Source organism: Haliotis cracherodii, unplaced genomic scaffold (genome assembly GCF_022045235.1).
Source record: "Haliotis cracherodii isolate W230 unplaced genomic scaffold, xgHalCrac1.p SCAF_11, whole genome shotgun sequence".
Classification (NCBI taxonomy): domain Eukaryota; kingdom Metazoa; phylum Mollusca; class Gastropoda; order Lepetellida; family Haliotidae; genus Haliotis; species Haliotis cracherodii.
The window spans coordinates 2,078,197-2,097,468 of NW_027266266.1; the positions used below are offsets into that span (position 1 = coordinate 2,078,197).

The window sequence follows — 19,272 nt, forward strand, 5'->3', positions numbered from 1 at the left end:
AATCCCGCTTCGACCCGATTAGGTTTCTAGGTTTGTCAGAACCATACCCGTGCTCTTGGGTTTCACCGAAGTGGTAAACGTCTGAGACCTGCATCACTTCGGGCTTTCCTCCCACATTAAGCTGACACGCCGTGATATAACTGGAATAATGTTAAAAGCGGCGTTAAACCCAACTCACTTATTCACTCGCTCACTGTACAAGTAAACGTGATTCTATTTTACAACGTGACCTCTGTTTGCCGGCCACACATCCTGGGTGTACGAAGGGATCTGCCAGGGGTCACGGTAACCATGGTTCCGCTGTGAACCTGACACATACGGAAGGCATGGAGTGTATAAAAATGCGAAATTCGGTGCAAAAGTGAAATCGGAGTTGAAAAAGTATTGAAGTGGTATTTTAGAAGCGGTAGTTAACTGAGTGGACATGGAGTTTAACATCGTTATTCATCCAATGTGACGATCCGGTGTAAATGTTAGTAACTCCACTTGTCTGATAAAGGTTTTGTTTATTTGTTTGTTTGTATGTTGTTTACTGCCGCACTCGACAATGTCCCAGCTTTATGATGGCGGTCTGTAAATAACCGAGTCTGAACCAGACATTCTTGTGTCTGAACCAGACATTCATAAGCATCGAACCACGCAATGGGGATACGATGACATGCATCAACCAAATCAGCGAACCTGACTACCCGATCCCATTGGTCGCCTCTTACGACAAGCAAAGTCGCTTTTAACGGGAAGCATCACTTTCTGAAGACCTATTCTACCCCGGATCTTCATTGGTCTGATAAAGGTACAATCATCTGGACCGAAACGTTTCATTGAAAGAAAAACGACGTTGAAATCAATGTCAACTCTGTCCTCAGTGCATAAGAATGAAAAAATACAGGAACGGGAGGCGGTCAAGCCATTTATTTAAACTAGATGGGGAGTCGCTACAAATGGTTCTTGAGGAAGTTAGTGACATCTCTCACGACCCTGGTACCCACGTTAACCCGGAGCGGACCACTGTGGAACCACATGCAGTGATGGAAAGCCTCCGGAAAGTTCCTGATCATTGCTTTTGAACCAACGGCTTTCAGTCGCGAAACGTACATAATACCGTCGTCCCTCACGATGTCATATCCGGCTGTCATCACGTACGCATGTGCAGTTCGTCTCAACATGTCGTCGCCTGCCATCAACGGCGCCAGGTATGGATCAAGGAGACGGTGTTTGATTTTCTCCCATAATTCTCTGTTACCGAAATCTTTCCTCAGTTCTGTATCTCTCAAGGCTAGAGTACGTATATAATATTTAGGTACTAATTTGTCCGGATTGGCGTACTCAGCATATTGTGAGTTTTTCAGTTCCACAGAAGTATGGTTATTGGAAAGAAACTCAGGGAGATATTTCAAATCAATTCCGGCATAATTTAGCCAAAATACAACATTGTCTGGGCTGTTAATAGACTTACTCATATACGGAGCATTTTCAATGAAGCCGGTCGTGTTAAAATTCAGGACTTGAAGCGCAGGAACAAGTACAATCTGCACACGAATCTTTTCTTTGAGGCGGAGGGATACTGCAGCAGCCAAATTACCACCTGCGCTGTCTCCTGCCACGGCTATACGTGCAGGATTTAGTCCCAGGTCGTGGCTGTTCCTCAGGATATATTCCACCACCTTCACACAGTCGTCAAAGGCGGCGGGGTACGGGTGTTGCGGAGCCAGGCGGTAGCTGTCAACAGAACTCATGACATGAAACGACAGTATACTCAAGGCCATCCTCGATTATCCAGTGTATTTTATCATCGTTCTGTTTTAACTACCCTGGGCCAATGCGCCACCATAGACATGGCGTTATTTTAAACTGGATAATCGAGGGAGGCTCTGGGTACACGGACATCGGAACTAAATTGGCTGAATTCAAGTGTGTGGAGTCAAACTTTGTTTGTCTGCTTTGTCAAATATTAGCATGTTTAGTATAAATTCTCATGCTTGTCGATACAGGCGACTAACGGGATCGGGTAGTCACGCTCCGCGTCTAGCTTGGTGCATATCACCGTATCACAGTTTCGTAATTCGATGCTCATGATATCACTCACTGGATTGCGGCGTTAAACAACAAACAAACAAACAAACCTATATTACGTCTAGACCAAGATCACGGGAGCAGCATGTCCTAGGTTGATGTCATATGAACAATGATACAACTTAAGAATCAGAATTGGGTTTGGGTCCAGATTTACACATGACGCACACCGAGTTTAGCACATGCCGTTCACGGAGTGTAACACATGGTATATACCGATTTAAATCCATAACCCACAACGTGTTTCTCTCATGGCGTGCACCTGATTAAACACTGGGTTTAACACGTGACGTACATGGGGTTTAAGGAGGGACACAGTTGACCAGGTAACGTACACCGAGTTTAACACGTGACGTACACCGAGTTTAACACGTGACGTACATAGAGTGTAAAGAGGGACACAGTTTACCAGGTAACGTACACCGAGTTTAATACATGCTTATAACACATGACTTTCGACCTTACTGCAAGATAATTGTAAATAGTGTACCGGCATTACAAGAACCAAAATTGTGGAAATAGAGTATAAATGAAGTTCTATGAGTGACAGTTTTGGTGAATATTCCTTTTGTCTCAGAACACATTTTTGGAAAATATGTACATTCGTGTATAACCTAACTTCCATATATCGTTATCAAATGATTCTGTCTTCTTTCTTCTGAATTTGTCGAGAAAGTGTAGTTGGGTACAGGATTTACTACAAGGCACATGTTTATTCTTGTGGTAAATTCCCTTGACCTCAGTTTGCACTCCGGCCTGTTTAACACATGACGTACACAAAGTTTAACACATGGCATGCACACAATTTACTGCATGACGTACACAAGGATTAATGCATGACGTACACAAGGATTAATGCATGACGTACGCCGCGTTAACCATATGACGTACACTCAGTGTAACACATGTCAGTCACCTGTGCTTGTCTACGAAGCAACTAAATTTATCAGTAGATCAGACAGTCGTCGATGGCGTCGGACACTGCTCATTATATCAATCACTGGTCTGTCAGATTCGATTGGCGCTTACTCACTTACTCACCTAGTCACTGTCTCACCTGCTCAGTCACTCACTCACTCACTCTTGATTCAGACAGAGCAATACTTACGTTAAGCACTCACTCAATCTTGATTGTGACAGAGCAATACTTACGTTAAGCACTTACTCAATCTTCATAGTGACAGAGCAATACTTACGTTAAACACTCACTCACTGTAGAGTGAGACACAGCAATACTTACGTTAAGCACTCACTCAATCTTGATTGTGACAGAGCAATACTTACGTTAAGCACTTACTCAATCTTCATTGTGACAGAGCAATACTTACGTTAAACACTCTCACTGTAGAGTGAGACACAGCAATACTTACGTTAAGCACTCACTCAATCTTGATTGTGACAAAGCAATACTTACGTTAAGCACTCACTCAATCTTGATTGTGACAGAGCAATACTTACGTTAAGCACTCACTCAATCTTGATTCAGACAGAGCAATACTTACGTTAAGCACTTACTCAATCTTGATAGTGACAGAGCAGTACTTACGTTAAGCACTCACTAAATCTTGATTCAGACAGAGCAATACTTACGTTAAGCACTTACTCAATCTTGATTGTGACAGAGCAATACTTACGTAAAACACTCACACACTGTAGAGTGAGACAGAGCAATACTTACTCCACGGAGATGACGACATACCCAGTGTCCTTAGCCAACTTCCGGGTGAGAGGGTCGTAGGCATCTGGTATTGGAGAAACTCAACAGTGAATTCATGACACTTGTCTAACCCAACTCACTCACTCGCTCACTCCTATGGATTTGATTAACTTGCTGAATAGGAACTATAAATATTACTGCATATATTTGCCAAATTATACCAAAGTATATCTTAACTGAAGTGTTATATTCATATGAAAATATGATATCAAGAGAATAAACACTTTTTCCGGAACTACGTTTTGTCTGCCTCAATGACGCTTTGGTTTTTTTAACACGCTCATGAACATCAGACAATACATAGTGAACAGAACATGAATCTATCTTGTCTGCGCCACTCATTGAAATGCCAATTTAGTCGAGGCCCTCCACAAGTTTTCTGACTGGAAAAGACAAACTCCCTCAATACATCTACCCCCTCAATATAAATTATTACCCTCTCTCCATTCTCCACACACATGTACCCTGTATATCTGTATCTACACGAATGCCTCCGTGGTCTAGTGCTAGAGCGTCCGCCCGGGGTTCGACATCATACCAAAAGACGTTAAAAGATGGAATTTGTTGTTACCCTGCCTGGAACTCGTCATTAAGGGGTTAAAACAAGATCTTGACGGCTTGGAGTCAGTATACTGTGTATGAGATGGTTAATCATGTTAAACTGCGGCATGGCATCTCAGCGCCAGCAGTATAAAATCGAAATTAGAATCAGCCACACACGCACGCACGCACGCACGCACGCACGCACGCATGCACGTCGATATTGATATGAAAGTACATAAGTGCAATAATCTCGGACGTGACGTTAAACCCCATTGCACCTCACTCACATCTACACTCTATATAAATACGCTCTATATATATACCTAACCTCGGCATGAACCTACCAACAGAAAGGAGACTCCAGCCGCCGCCATGGAAGTAGACAACCACTGGCCTGCTGGAGGCGGCTTGATCCGCCACGGGCTCGTACACCCGCACCGGGACGCCATCATACAGGGAGTCGTGTATCTGGAAAACATTCTCCAAGATTACTTGTAAATACCACAGTGTTTGATAGTGGTCAATGTCATGCTTTGTTTGACATGGCTGACTTTAATCATGTATAAAGTGTTTTTGATTTGGCTTTTAAACAGCACCGTAAGAAGGATGATCCATGTTGGCTATAAACTATAACTAGCATATGCAAAGATGACAGAAGTACCCCTTTCATCATACATACCTGGTACTGTTTATCTGTGTGAAATAAGACAACAAGAGTTACTTCCCTTTTACTTTCCACAACGCCCTACGTTGTTCAGTCATGTAATATTTCAGTTTACCCACGAAAGGCTGTATCTACACAGTTATTCAGCGTAACCCTTGCCTGACTCGCCACTACATGGTCCAACATCTAACTCGTACACCCACGTCCAGATAACTTTCTTTTCTCATTTTAAACTGGAACAACAAATCACACGAGTTGGCGATGTACGGAATATTCCGAATAAACACAAAACTGTGACGTCACGATCAATGTTGGTCGTGAATACACGACGTACATCGATGTGGTTTCAATTACATTAACAAATTCACATCTGGATATCATACAAAAGTTGGAACTAATGTCATCACCAGTTATCGTCAAATACGTGGGTCACTTCGCCATACAGTAAAACCCTGCCAAAGCGGACACTACAGTTTACAGTACAATCATCCGGTTTAACAAATGTCTGGATAAACTAGGCATGGGTTTAGATTAATATCCCTTCGTATAGATCTAGACGACCCCAAATATATCTTGGTGTTCTTTCAATACTTTACGGTAACTCGGGGTCGTTCACATCCATCTCTGGACTCCCACATGAGACCATGTCGTCTGCTCAACCACCGGGTTTCACGTAGGCCCTCACTGAATTCTCGAGGTCAACTTGTCTGCACACAGCTAATCCATCAACTTGGAACCATGTCATCTCCCTCGAGTACCCCACAGTCTGCGAAACGCTCACCTTCAGTTCTGGGTCCTCCCCAAGTCCCCACGGCGACCCTGTCATCTGGGTCAAGGCAAACTGGTCTCCAAGTTTCCGGGCGCTCGCAGAAAATAGATCCCCATGCCCAAATAAGGACATCAACGAAACCTGAAGGGAAGAGAGTAACATTGTTATATTCCTTGTGAAAGAGAAGATATATTACTCACATAAACAAGTGATGATAAATACTGAAATAAACAAGTGATGATATATTTGTTTGTTTGTTGTTTAACTCCGCAATGTTCCAGCTATAGGACAGCGGACTTAAAGTAATCGAGTCTGGACCAGACAATCAAGTGACTGACATCATGAGCATCGATCCACGCAATTGGGATTACATGCATCAACCAAGTCAGTGAGCCTGACCACGCGATACCGTTAGTCGCCTCTTACAGCAAGTATAGTCGCCTCTTACAGTAAGTATAGTCGCCTTTTACGGAAAGCATCGGTTCCTGAAGAACTAATCCACCCCGGATCGTCATAAAATTTATAAACAAGTGATGATATACTACTCAAATAAACAAAGAAGTGATGATATATCAATGAAATAAACAAGTGATGATATACCACTCATGCAAAACAAACAAGTGTTGATATATATGGGAAGTAAACAAGTGATGATATATTAAACGATACGTATACATTACTGTTATAACTAACACAGATACAGTGATGATATGTAATTTCAGCATATGTTTGTCTATTTTAATATCTTATTATCTAATTCACAGATTGTTTATTTGTCATGCATGTTTGTTTGGACCAAAGAAAGAATTATGTTTCTCGCCACCATAACTCTAACCTGCTCTCCCAAATCCGAACGTACAAACTGTGTTTAGGTTGTGTGTATGGGGAACATTATAAGGCATTTGGGGCTTGAGTGTAGGTCAGAGTTTGGACATTGCTCCAGTGTTGTTGTTTTTTGAGAATCTAAGCGAAAAAAAACCATACTAATACCGAAGACAACTGTATTTTCCTTCAGAGTACGATGTTAATGTCATGTAAATGAGCTTGTCTAAAATAAAAGAAGTAACTTTCAGGCAAAACCAAAAAGAGCAGAACCTCTATACTACTTCTTAAACTTATTTATTTATTATCCCCCGCCCCAACGAAGTTGGCGGGGGATATAGAAATGGGTTCCGTCCGTGTGTGCGTGTGTGCGTCCCGAAACCGTTACATATTTCTCTACGAAACTTTGCATGTCTATCAGACTCATGCTGAACTGGTGCCTTTTGCTATTTTGGAATTTTATAAATTTTTATTTTTTATGTTTCCATGGCAACAAGTTGGACTTCTATAATGTTCTATAAGGGTGCAGTTCGTTTCCGGAGGGTAACTCAAAAACCGTTAAATAATTTCTTACAAAACATTGCATGTTTACCAGACACATACTGAACTGGTGCCATTTGCTATTAAGGAGTTTTATAAATGTTTTTTTTAGAATTTCCATTGCAGCTATTTTGACATGGCCTAAGAGAAATGTTGGGGCAGTTACCTGGTTTGGGACCATAACGTGTTAAAATGGCTGGGGATATAGATGACTTCGTCGACTATACGCTTGTTAATTTAGGGGGGAGACGCGTCGAGATAATAGCACGGTCATACTGACGTGCTTGTGCGCGCGCGCGTGAGTGCGTGCGTGCGTGTGTGTGTATATGTGCGTGTCTGCATGTACTTGTCCACAGTCGTTTGTTTTATCCGCTTTAATGCCAAGCGCCATCATGGGTAACAAGTACCTTTGAAAATAGTCTAGTGTGTGACCTCAAAAATAATCATGAGTTAGCATTAATTATTTGAAATGACAACAAAGTAACAAATCAATTTAACCATTTAATAACAAATGAAAATTTGTATTTCAAATAAACAAAAATTCAACAATCGGTGTAAGAAGTCAATGATTATTTTTTTTAAAGTTTTTTCTCCAAACAAGGTGAAGGTCCATAGGAAAGTCTAGAGCCTGTTCCAGCCACACCGCTTGTGGTTGCTCGTGCGGCTGAACAGCCGGCACACCCCGCGGAAGAACCTGACGAGTCTCGATGCTTTCTTTGTCTTGGAGACTATTTCGTAAGATTCAAGAGAAGTCTCGCTGGAGATTACATTGGGTGCCATGTTGAAGACGGGAGTGTATCTTCCCTCGATCCAGATTGGTGTAGGGGGACGAAGAATGTCTCCACTTCCAGTCAGGTTCTGTGTGAAGGATTTCGGCCATACTGGTGGAGACGGGGTGTCCTCAGTTGGGTATACGTCCTCGACATCAGCGACATGCACGTGATCCTCTGCAACGTTGACAGAGCTGGACATCGACCCCTTTAAGAAACGAAAGATGGAAAATGTGTGAACTGTTCAAAACATAAAACAAATAGAGACAAAACTATGTTGGAAACAAAGTGATCTAGTCTAGATTGATTTGAAAGAAACGGTTAATAATTTTGAATTAGCAAACATTATATTTACCTTAACTGCTTGGATGGCAAGTTCGGGGTCGACATCACTGTGGAGGAGATAGTCCCATAGGTCTATTAATTCCTGCCAATCTGAAGAAAACATAAAACATGGCATTGAAAAATAAAGGAACACTAGTGCTGAACAATTTGAAATTCACGTTTACTGTGTTAAAATTGAAACCTTTAACTTATAAGGAGAAGTCAACATACCGTCTTTAGTAGTGTTGTCAAACATGGCCGGCGATTTTCAGGGACAATGACGTGACGCAACAATAGTTGTGACGTAGTTGTGTGTTCCAGGTAATGCTGTTGAACAGTGACATGACGCCAAGCTGCTGCTGCATTTATAGATGAAGCGCGGACGTTAGAGAAGACGATTGACAACATTGTCCGTTGCTAGGCCTGTTTGGAATGTGAGGGTCAAAGTGTGAACTCTGATTGTTCCTTCTGTCAAGTCTTCGACAACGTATATTATATATATATCTGATTTCATTTACTTTGAAAGCTGTAACAGTAATACCTGTATACCTTAGATCATAATCTGACCAAAACGTTCAATCTCTTGCCATACAAATAGGAACGTTCTTGAAAATCTATTTGGCGAAATGTGGTCAGTTTTAAAATGTCAAATGTTTAAGAAGAATATATCCACACTCAAAAACAACATCAAGGACCGGTTGTGTCAAATTAGTGATGTACCAAAGTTTTGACGACATCGTGCTTACATTAGGGGGACATTACCTATGGAGGCTTGATGGCACTGTTAATCTGCCATACAAACATTCCTGATATTGTAGTGGTAATATGCGGTAATAATAAGCGGATGAACGCCAGGCGCGTTCCATTTAGCAATTGTGACTTACTAAACTGTCGAAATCATCTCATATCCATCTACATGCATGTACATCCAACTTAACGTGCTCCTTTTTGCAGGTAGATCTATCGAAGAAGAATATGAGAACAGCAATGTGTACATGCAATCGCGATGGCCGTGACCTTAAAAGTACATTTTGGCAAGAGCAGTTAATCCAATCTAATGACTATTATTGGAGTGATTTCCCTTTAATCATTGAAGTTGTAGACTGGTATGTTTGCGTGCAATCCTATTAAACAGCACATTTCATTTCCTAAATTCTACATAGATCTACTGTGTAAGAACTTGTCAGATTGAAATCTCTTATCAAAACAATAATAAGATGGGAATTGACATGTTTGTTGCTTCACTTGTGGCCTGTTATATACATATTGCTTCATCAAATATTTAACGTCAATTAATCCTGTTACATTTAAACATATTGAACATGTTTGAATCGCACATAAAATGTTCAGCTCGCGCACATTGGTCCACTTTGTTTAACAGGCGACAGCTCGGCGTTTTCAAACAATATTCCGGCTTCTAGGACACAGAGATTCTCTCATCAACATACAACACTGATCTGACGCCATGTTGATGCCAAGCCACCTCACAGCGACAGAGATAGATATAAGGTGTCAAACCCCACTCCATTGAATACCATCTAATTTGTCACCCCTGTATACCGAATACTTATTAACACAAATCTCAACAACACATGTCAGAATCCACTCTACAAAGGCAGAATGTCGACCACAGACGAATGCTGTTAGAACACATTCCTAGCTATAAAAGGGAGCGATTTGAAGTTAAGTTACTGAAAACAATATTTTAAAAATACAACAAATAAAGGATTTTTATTACCCACCATTACCTTTTTTAATACGATTTTATCTGCGCCCCGTGTACCACAATATATATGCTGAGTCCCGAATACCCTCTAAACAGACCCCGAATCCCGCGTACCCAATGGGGGTTGGCAGTCTCAGCGATAGCCCATTTGCGGAACTATAGCCATATCCCATTACGTCTAATGTTGTTTCTTTGGGGCAAACCAAATGTGACGACGACATAGAAAACCTACCTTAGCTCGCTGTTCAGATACTCCTAAAGAATAAACTGTGTTTCGTAATGACTGTAACGTATGTGCAAAGTGTCCTACCATAGATGATGACACATCAGTGGAAGAACACCAGTGGTGACAATCTATCTATATATTTGTGATACATTTTTTTATGACAGGAGAAAGATTTAATCACATACAAACAACGCGATCCCGATTACATAATCGTTTATAAACTCTTTTACTGAAGAGGAAAAACAAATCGTCGACATTTCGAAGCTCGTGCAAACCAATCTCTTATCTGTTTGGAAACAAACAAACTTTATACAACAACCAGATTATCACAATAAAACACATGAATACAGCATTTAACGGTTTTAAGCATTCTGGAAGAGTCTCTGTTTACTATGTGATTATTTTTTAAATAACCGAGATATACTACTTTCCTCATTTGTGTGGTCCGAATGCATGAAAACTTCAGAAGACCTTATATCATACTTTGGAATAAGGTTTCATTTTGTTTTTCAAACTCTTCAAAATTAGATCCTAGTTCTCGTTACCACTAATGGCGCTACCACTGATTTCAACGAAATTGTTTTGTTTTCATTCTTGTTTTTACATTTGTGTTTGTTTGCCTGGTATTATTTGATACATTATTTACATGATATCATACTAAACCGGAGACTTCTCCAGTCTAGGTCCGAAGTCTCCCATGTGAAACGCTGGGCTGGACATACACAGTGATGATATGAAATTTAAGCATATGTTTGTCTATGTTAATATCTTGTTATCTAATCAACAGATTAATTATTTGTTATGCATATTTGTGTTTGGACCAAAGAAAGAGTTATGTTTCCCGCCACCATAAGTCTAACCTGCTCTCCCAAATCCGAACGTAAAAACTGCACATGACGCATGACGCATGACGCATGGCATGCCTGTTCAGGTTGGGTGTATGGGGAACATTATAAAGCATTTGGGGCTCGAGTGCAGGTTAGAGTTTGGACATCGCTCCAGTGTATGTTTTCATGTGAATCTGAGCGAAAAGGACATTCTAATACCGAAGGCATCTACATTTTCCTTCAGAATACGATGTTAATGACATGTAAATGAGCTTGTCTAAAATAAGAGAAGCAACTTTCAGGCCAAACCAAAAATAGTAAGAACCTCTATACTTCTTCTTAAACTTATTTATTTATTAATTTAGGGGGGAGACGCGTCAAGGTTATAGCGTGCGTGCGTGTACCAGTACACAGTCGTTTGTTTTATCCGCTTCAATGCCAAGCGCCAGCGTGGGTAACAAGTACCTTTGAAAATAGTCTAGTGTGTGACCTCAAAAATAATCACGAGTTAGCATTAATTATTTGAAATGACAACAAAGTAACAAATCATTTTAACCATTTAATAACAAATAAAAATTTGTATTTCAAATAAACAAAAATTCAACAATCGGTGTAAAAAGTCAATGATTATTTTTTTTAAAGTTTTTTCTCCAAACAAGGGGAAGGTCCATAGGAAAGTCTAGAGCCTGTTCCAGCCACACCGCTTGTGGTTGCTCGTGCGGCTGAACAGCCGGCACACCCCGCGGAAGAACCTGACGAGTCTCGATGCTTTCTTTGTCTTGGAGACTATTTCGTAAGATTCAAGAGAAGTCTCGCTGGAGATTACAGCGGGTGCCGTGTTGAAGACGGGAGTGTATCTTCCCTCGATCCAGATTGGTGTAGGGGGACGAAGAATGTCTCCACTTCCAGTCAGGTTCTGTGTGAAGGATTTCGGCCATACTGGTGGAGACGGGGTGTCCTCAGTTGGGTATACGTCCTCGACATCAGCGACATGCACGTGATCCTCTGCAACGTTGACAGAGCTGGACATCGACCCCTTTAAGAAACGAAAGATGGAAAATGTGTGAACTGTTCAAAACATAAAACAAATAGAGACAAAATTATGTTGGAAACAAAGTGATCTAGTCTAGATTGATTTGAAAGAAACAGTTAATAATTTTGAATTAGCAAACATTATATTTACCTTAACTGCTTGGATGGCAAGTTCGGGGTCGACATCACTGTGGAGGAGATAGTCCCATAGGTCTATTAATTCCTGCCAATCTGAAGAAAACATAAAACATGGCATTGAAAAATAAAGGAACACTAGTGCTGAACAATTTGAAATTCACGTTTACTGTGTTAAAATTGAAACCTTTAACTTATAAGGAGAAGTCAACATACCGTCTTTAGTACTGTTGTCCAACATGGCCGGCGATTTTCAGGGACAATGACGTGACGTAACAATAGTTGTGACGTAGTTGTATGTTCCAGGTAATGCTGTTGAACAGTGACATGACGCCAAGCTGCTGCTGCATTTAAAGATGAAGCGCGGACGTTAGAGAAGACGATTGACAACATTGTCCGTTGCTAGGCCTGTTTGGAATGTGAGGGTCAAAGTGTGAACTCTGATTGTTCCTTCTGTCAAGTCTTCGACAACGTATATTATATATATCTGATTTCATTTACTTTGAAAGCTGTAACAACAGTAATACCTGTATACCTTAGATCATAATCTGACCAAAACGTTCAATCTCATTCCATACAAATAGGTACGTTCTTGAGAATTTTTTGGCGAAATGTGGTCAGTTTTAAAATGTCAAATGTTTCAGAAGAATATATCCAAACTCCAAAACAACACCAAGGACCGGTTGTGTCAAATTAGTGATGTACCAAAGTTTTGACGACACCCTGCTTACATTAGCGGGACATTACCTATGGAGGCTTGATGGCACTGTTAATCTGCCATACAAACATTCCTGATATTACAGCGGTTATATATGCGGTAATAATAAGCGGATGAACGCCAGGCGCGTTCCATTTAGCAATTGTGACTTACTAAACTGTTGAAATCATCTCATATCCATCTACATGCATGTACATCCAACTTAACGTGCTCCTTTTCGCAGGTAGATCTATCGAAGAAGAATATGAGAACAGCAATGTGTACATGCAATCGCGATGGCCGTGACCTTAAAAGTACATTTTGGCAAGGGCAGTTAATCCAATCTAATGACTATTATTGGAGTGATTACCCTTTAATCATTGAAGTTGTAGACTGGTATGTTTGCGTGCAATCCTATTAAACAGCACATTTCATTTCCTAAATTCTACATAGATCTACTGTGTAAGAACTTGTCAGATTGAAATCTCTTATCAAAACAATAATAAGATGGGAATTGACATGTTTGTTGCTTCACTTGTGGCCTGTTATATACATATTGCTTCATCAAATATTTAACGTCAATTAATCCTGTTACATTTAAACATATTGAACATGTTTGAATCGCACATAAAATGTTCAGCTCGCGCACATTGGTCCACTTTGTTTAACAGGCGACAGCTCGGCGTTTTCAAACAATATTCCGGCTTCTAGGACACAGAGATTCTCTCATCAACATACAACACTGATCTGACGCCATGTTGATGCCAAGCCACCTCACAGCGACAGAGATAGATATAAGGTGTCAAACCCCACTCCACTGAATACCATCTAATTTGTCGCCCCTGTATACCGAATACTTATTAACACAAATCTCAACAGCACATGTCAGAATCCACTCTACAAAGGCAGAATGTCGATCACAGACGAATGCTGTTAGAACACATTCCTAGCTATAAAAGGGAGCGATTTGAAGTTAAGTTACTGAAAACAATATTTAAAAAATACAACAAATAAAGGATTTTTATTACCCACCATTACCTTTTTAAATACGATTTTATTTGTGCCCGCCCCGTGTACCACAATATATATGCTGAGTCCCGAATACCCTCTAAACAGACCCCGAATCCCGCGTACCCAATGGGGGTTGGCAGTCTCAGCGATAGCCCATTTGCGGAACTATAGCCATATCCCATTACGTCTAATGTTGTTTCTTTGGGGCAAACCAAATGTGACGACGACATAGAAAACCTACCTTAGCTCGCTGTTCAGATACTCCTAAAGAATAAACTGTGTTTCGTAATGACTGTAACGTATGTGCAAAGTGCCCTACCATGGATGATGACACATCAGGGGAAGAACACCAGCGGTGACAATCTATCTATATATTTGTAATATATTTTTTTTATGACAGGAGAAAGATTTAATCACATACAAACAACGCGATCCCGATTACATAATCGTTTATAAACTCTTTTACTGAAGAGAAAAACAAATCGTCGACATTTCGAAGCTCGTGCAAACCAATCTCTTATCTGTATGGAAACAAACAAACTTTATACAACAACCAATAAACAATAAAACACAATAAAACACATGAATACAGCATTTAACGGTTTATATGCGTTTTAAGCATACTGGAAGAGTCTCTGTTTACTATGTGATTATTTTTTAAATAACCGAGATATACTACTTTCCTCATTTGTGTGGTCCGAATGCATGAAAACTTCAGAAGACTTTATATCATACTTTGGAATAAGGTTTCATTTTATTTTTCAAACTCTTCAAAATTAGATCTTAGTTCTCGTTACCGCTAATGGCGCTACCACTGATTTCAACGAGATTGTTTTGTTTTCATTCTTGTTTTTACATTTGTGTTTGTTTGCCTGGTATTATTTGATACATTATTTACATGATATCATACTAAACCGGAGACTTCTCCAGTCTAGGTCCGAAGTCTCCCATGTGAAACGCTGGGCTGGACATACACAGTGATGATATGAAATTTAAGCATATGTTTGTCTATGTTAATATCTTGTTATCTAATCCACAGATTTATTATTTGTTATGCATATTTGTGTTTGGACCAAAGAAAGAATTATGTTTCCCGCCACCATAAGTCTAACCTGCTCTCCCAAATCCGAACGTACAAACTGCACATGACGCATGACGCATGACGCATGACGCATTTCATGTCTGTTCAGGTTGTGTGTATGGGGAACATTATAAGGCATTGGGGCTCGAGTGCAGGTTAGAGTTTGGACATCGCTCCAGTGTATGTTTTCATGTGAATCTGAGCGAAAAGGACATTCTAATACCGAAGGCATCTACATTTTCCTTCAGAATAGGATGTTAATGTCATGTAAATGAGCTTGTCTAAAAATAAAAGAAGCAACTTTCAGGCCAAACCAAAAATAGTAAGAACTCTATACTACTTATTTACTTTATTTATTTATTCATTTACGGGGAGGGGGGCACGCGTCAAGTTCATAGTGACGTGCATAAGCGCGCGCGCGTGCGTGCGTGCGTGCGTGCGTGTGTGTGTGTGAGTGCGTATGTGAGTGTGCGCATGTGGGTGCGTGCGTGCGTGTGTGTTTGTGAGTGCGTATGTGTGTGTGTATGTGTGTACTTGTCCACAGTCGTTTGTTTTATCCGCTTTAATGCCAAGCGTCAGCTAAGGCAACAAGTAGCTTTGAATATAATCTTTTGTGACCTCAAAAACAATCACGAGTTAGCATTAATTATTTGAAATGACAACAAAGTAACAAATCAATTTAACCATTTAATAACAAATAAAAATTTGTGTTTCACAACAACAAAAAATCAACAATCGGTGTAAAGAGTCAATGATTAATTGTTTTCAGTTTTTTCTTCAAACAAGGGGAAGGTCCATAAGAAAGTCTAGAGCCTGTTCCCGCCACCCGGCTTGTGGTTGCTCGTGCGGCTGAACAGCCGGCACACCCCGCTGTAGAACCTGATGAGTCTTGATCCTTTCTTTGTCTTGGAGACTATTTCGTAAGATTCAAGAGAAGTCTCGCTGGAGATTACAGCGGGTGCCGTGTTGAAGACGGGAGTGTATCTTCCCTCGATCCAGATTGGTGTAGGGGGACGAAGAATGTCTCCACTTCCAGTCAGGTTCTGTGTGAAGGATTTCGGCCATACTGGTGGAGACGGGGTGTCCTCAGTCGGGTATACGTCCTCGACATCAGCGACATGCACGTGATCCTCTGCAACGTTGACAGAGCTGGACATCGACCCCTTTAAGAAACGAAAGATGGAAAATGTGTGAACTGTTCAAAACATAAAACAAATAGAGACAAAACTATGTTGGAAACAAAGTGATCTAGTCTAGATTGATTTGAGAGAAACGTTTAATAATTTTGAATTAGCAAACATTATATTTACCTTAACTGCTTGGATGGCAAGTTCGGGGTCGACATCACTGTGGAGGAGATAGTCCCATAGGTCTATTAATTCCTGCCAATCTGAAGAAAACATAAAACATGGCATTGAAAAATAAAGGAACACTAGTGCTGAACAATTTGAAATTCACGTTTGCTGTGTTAAAATTGAAACCTTTAACTTACAAGGAGAAGTCAACATACCGTCTTTAGTACTGTTGTCCAACATGGCCGGTGATTTTCAGGGACAATGACGTGACGTAACAATAGTTGTGACGTAGTTGTGTGTTCCAGGTGATGCTGTTGAACAGTGACATGACGCCAAGCTGCTGCTGCATTTATAGATGAAGCGCGGACGTTAGAGAAGACGATTGACAACCTTGCCCGTTGCTAGGCCTGTTTGGAATGTGAGGGTCAAAGTGTGAACTCTGATTGTTCCTTCTGTCAAGTCTTCGACAACGTATATTATATATATCTGATTTCATTTACTTTGAAAGCTGTAACAACAGTAATACCTATATACCATAGATGATAATCTGACCAAAACGTTCAAGAAAAATCACCAATCTCTTGCCATACAAATAGGAACGTTCTTGAAAATCTATTTGGCGAAACCTGGTCAATTTTAAAATGTCAAATGTTTAAGAAGAATATCTCCAAACTCCAAAACAACACCAAGGACCGGTTGTGTCAAATTAGTGATGTACCAAAGTTTTGACGACACCCTGCTTACATTAGCGGGACATTACCTATGGAGGCTTGATGGCACTGTTAATCTGCCATACAAACATTCCTGATATTACAGCGGTTATATATGCGGTAATAATAAGCGGATGAACGCCAGGCGCGTTCCATTTAGCAATTGTGACTTACTAAACTGTCGAAATCATCTCATATTCATCTACATGCATGTACATCCAACTTAACGTGCTCCTTTTCGCAGGTAGATCTATCGAAGAAGAATATGAGAACAGCAATGTGTACATGCAATCGCGATGGCCGTGACCTTAAAAGTACATTTTGGCAAGGGCAGTTAATCCAACCTAATGACTATTATTGGAGTGATTTCCCTTTAATCATTCATGTTGTAGACTGGTATGTTTGCGTGCAATCCTATTAAAACAGCACATTTCATTTCCTAAATTCTACATAGACCTACTGTGTAAGAACTTGAAATCTCTTATCAAAACAATAATAAGATGGGAATTGACATGTTTGTTGCTTCACTTGTGGCCTGTTATATACATATTGCTTCATCAAATATTTAACGTCAATTAATCCTGTTACATTTAAACATATTGAACGTAGTGTGTAGTGTACAAAACGACCAATATACTTTATATAAACCAACATAACGTCGTAATACTGTTTGAATCGCACATAAAATGTTCAGCTCGCGCACATTGGTCCACTTTGTTGTAACAGGCGACAGCTCGGGATTTTCAAACAATATTCCGGCTTCTAGGACACAGAGATTCTCTCATCAACATACAACACTGATCTGACGCCATGTTGATGCCAAGCCACCTCACAGCGACAGAGATAGATATAAGGTGTCAAACCCCACTCCACTGAATACCATCTAATTTGTCGCCCCTGTATACCGAATACTAATTAACACAAATCTCAACAACACATGTCAGAATCCACTCTACAAGGGCAGAATGTCGATCACAGACGAATATTGTTAGAACACATTTCTAGCTATAAAAGGGAGCGATTTGAAGTTAAGTTACTGAAAACAATATTTAAAAAATACAACAAATAAGGGATTTTTATTACCCACCATTACATTTTTAATACGATTTTATTTGTGCCCCGTGTACCACAATATATTGACGAGTCCCGAATACCCTCTAAATAGACCCCGAATCCCGCGTACCCAATGGGGGTTGGCAGTCTCAGAGATAGCCCATTCGCGGAATTATAGCCAATTCCCTTCACGTCTAATGTTGTTTCTTGGAGGCAAACCAAATGTGACGACGACATAGACCAACCTACCTTAGCTCGCTTCGAAGTATCTGTTGAAGTACTAAAGAATAAACTGTGTTTCGTAATGACAGTAGCGTATGTGCAAAGTGTCCTACGATAGATGATGACACTTTAGGGGAAGAGCACCAGCGGTGACAATCTATATTTGTAATATATTTTTTTATGACGGTAGAAACATTTAATCACCTGCAAACAACGCGATCCCGATTACATAATCGTTTATAAACTCTTATACTAAAGAGAAAAACAAATCGTCGACATTTCGAAGCTCGTTCAGACAAATCTCGTATCTGTTTGGAAACAGTGTTTTTACCTTATTATCACAAGAAAACACATGAATACAGCATTTAACGGTTTATATGCGTTCGAAGCATACTTGAAGATAGTATATCCGAGATATATTACTTTTCTCTCCATGTTGTGGTCCGAATGCATGAAAACCTCAGCAGCCATTCTTTTATAACCATTTGGAATAATGTTTCATTTTGTTTTTCAAAGTCTTCAAAATCAGATCTTAGTTATCGCTACCGCTAATGTCGCTTGCACTGATTTTAATGTGATTGTTTTGTTTTCATTCTTGTTTTTGCATTTTGTTTGTTTGTTTGATATTATTTGACACATTATTTACATGACATTATATTTAACAGTAGACTGCTTCAGTGTAGGTCCGAAGTCTCCCACGTGAGACGCTGGGCTAGACAATCGCAGCGTTGTCTCCTCGTCCTCCTTATCAGAAAACAAACGTGCATTCGCATACTCACCGTGTGTCCAAAAGTCTTTAAACATGCATCTATTATTTTAACAGTCCATCTCTCGCTGATTGCTTCGGGTACCTTGGCATCGAAATACACCTGCACAAATACTGCCCCGACTATGCCCCATATTAACACTGTTTTGAACCACGTCATGGCGGGAACCAGCACGAGATAACAGTGACCCGGATCACTGTTGTATCAACCGATAACAACCACCCACGTGATCTGTATAGAAACTAGATAACTTTGATCAAGAGGATCG

The 19,272-nt window shown here is 40.3% G+C and overlaps 4 protein-coding genes across 4 annotated transcripts; all 4 read right to left on the reverse strand.

Annotated features, from left to right (window-relative positions):
• Positions 1-903: 903 nt before the first annotated feature.
• On the reverse strand, positions 904-19,201 carry LOC139455216 (neutral cholesterol ester hydrolase 1-like). The gene is made up of 5 exons (XM_071236762.1): positions 19,017-19,201; positions 5,779-5,907; positions 4,678-4,801; positions 3,752-3,815; positions 904-1,719 (listed from the first exon to the last, which is right to left on the reverse strand). The coding sequence occupies exons 1-5, from the start codon at positions 19,161-19,163 to the stop codon at positions 936-938; spliced, it is 1,248 nt and encodes a 415-aa protein (XP_071092863.1). The 5' UTR covers positions 19,164-19,201; the 3' UTR covers positions 904-935.
• Positions 7,750-8,478, reverse strand: LOC139455218 (uncharacterized). The gene is made up of 3 exons (XM_071236763.1): positions 8,454-8,478; positions 8,254-8,333; positions 7,750-8,106 (listed from the first exon to the last, which is right to left on the reverse strand). The coding sequence occupies exons 1-3, from the start codon at positions 8,476-8,478 to the stop codon at positions 7,750-7,752; spliced, it is 462 nt and encodes a 153-aa protein (XP_071092864.1).
• Positions 11,681-12,409, reverse strand: LOC139455219 (uncharacterized). Its single transcript, XM_071236764.1, has 3 exons — positions 12,385-12,409; positions 12,185-12,264; positions 11,681-12,037 (listed from the first exon to the last, which is right to left on the reverse strand). Exons 1-3 carry the CDS (start codon positions 12,407-12,409, stop codon positions 11,681-11,683), a joined length of 462 nt encoding a protein of 153 aa, XP_071092865.1.
• Positions 15,764-16,492, reverse strand: LOC139455220 (uncharacterized). Its single transcript, XM_071236765.1, has 3 exons — positions 16,468-16,492; positions 16,268-16,347; positions 15,764-16,120 (listed from the first exon to the last, which is right to left on the reverse strand). Exons 1-3 carry the CDS (start codon positions 16,490-16,492, stop codon positions 15,764-15,766), a joined length of 462 nt encoding a protein of 153 aa, XP_071092866.1.
• Positions 19,202-19,272: the final 71 nt, after the last annotated feature.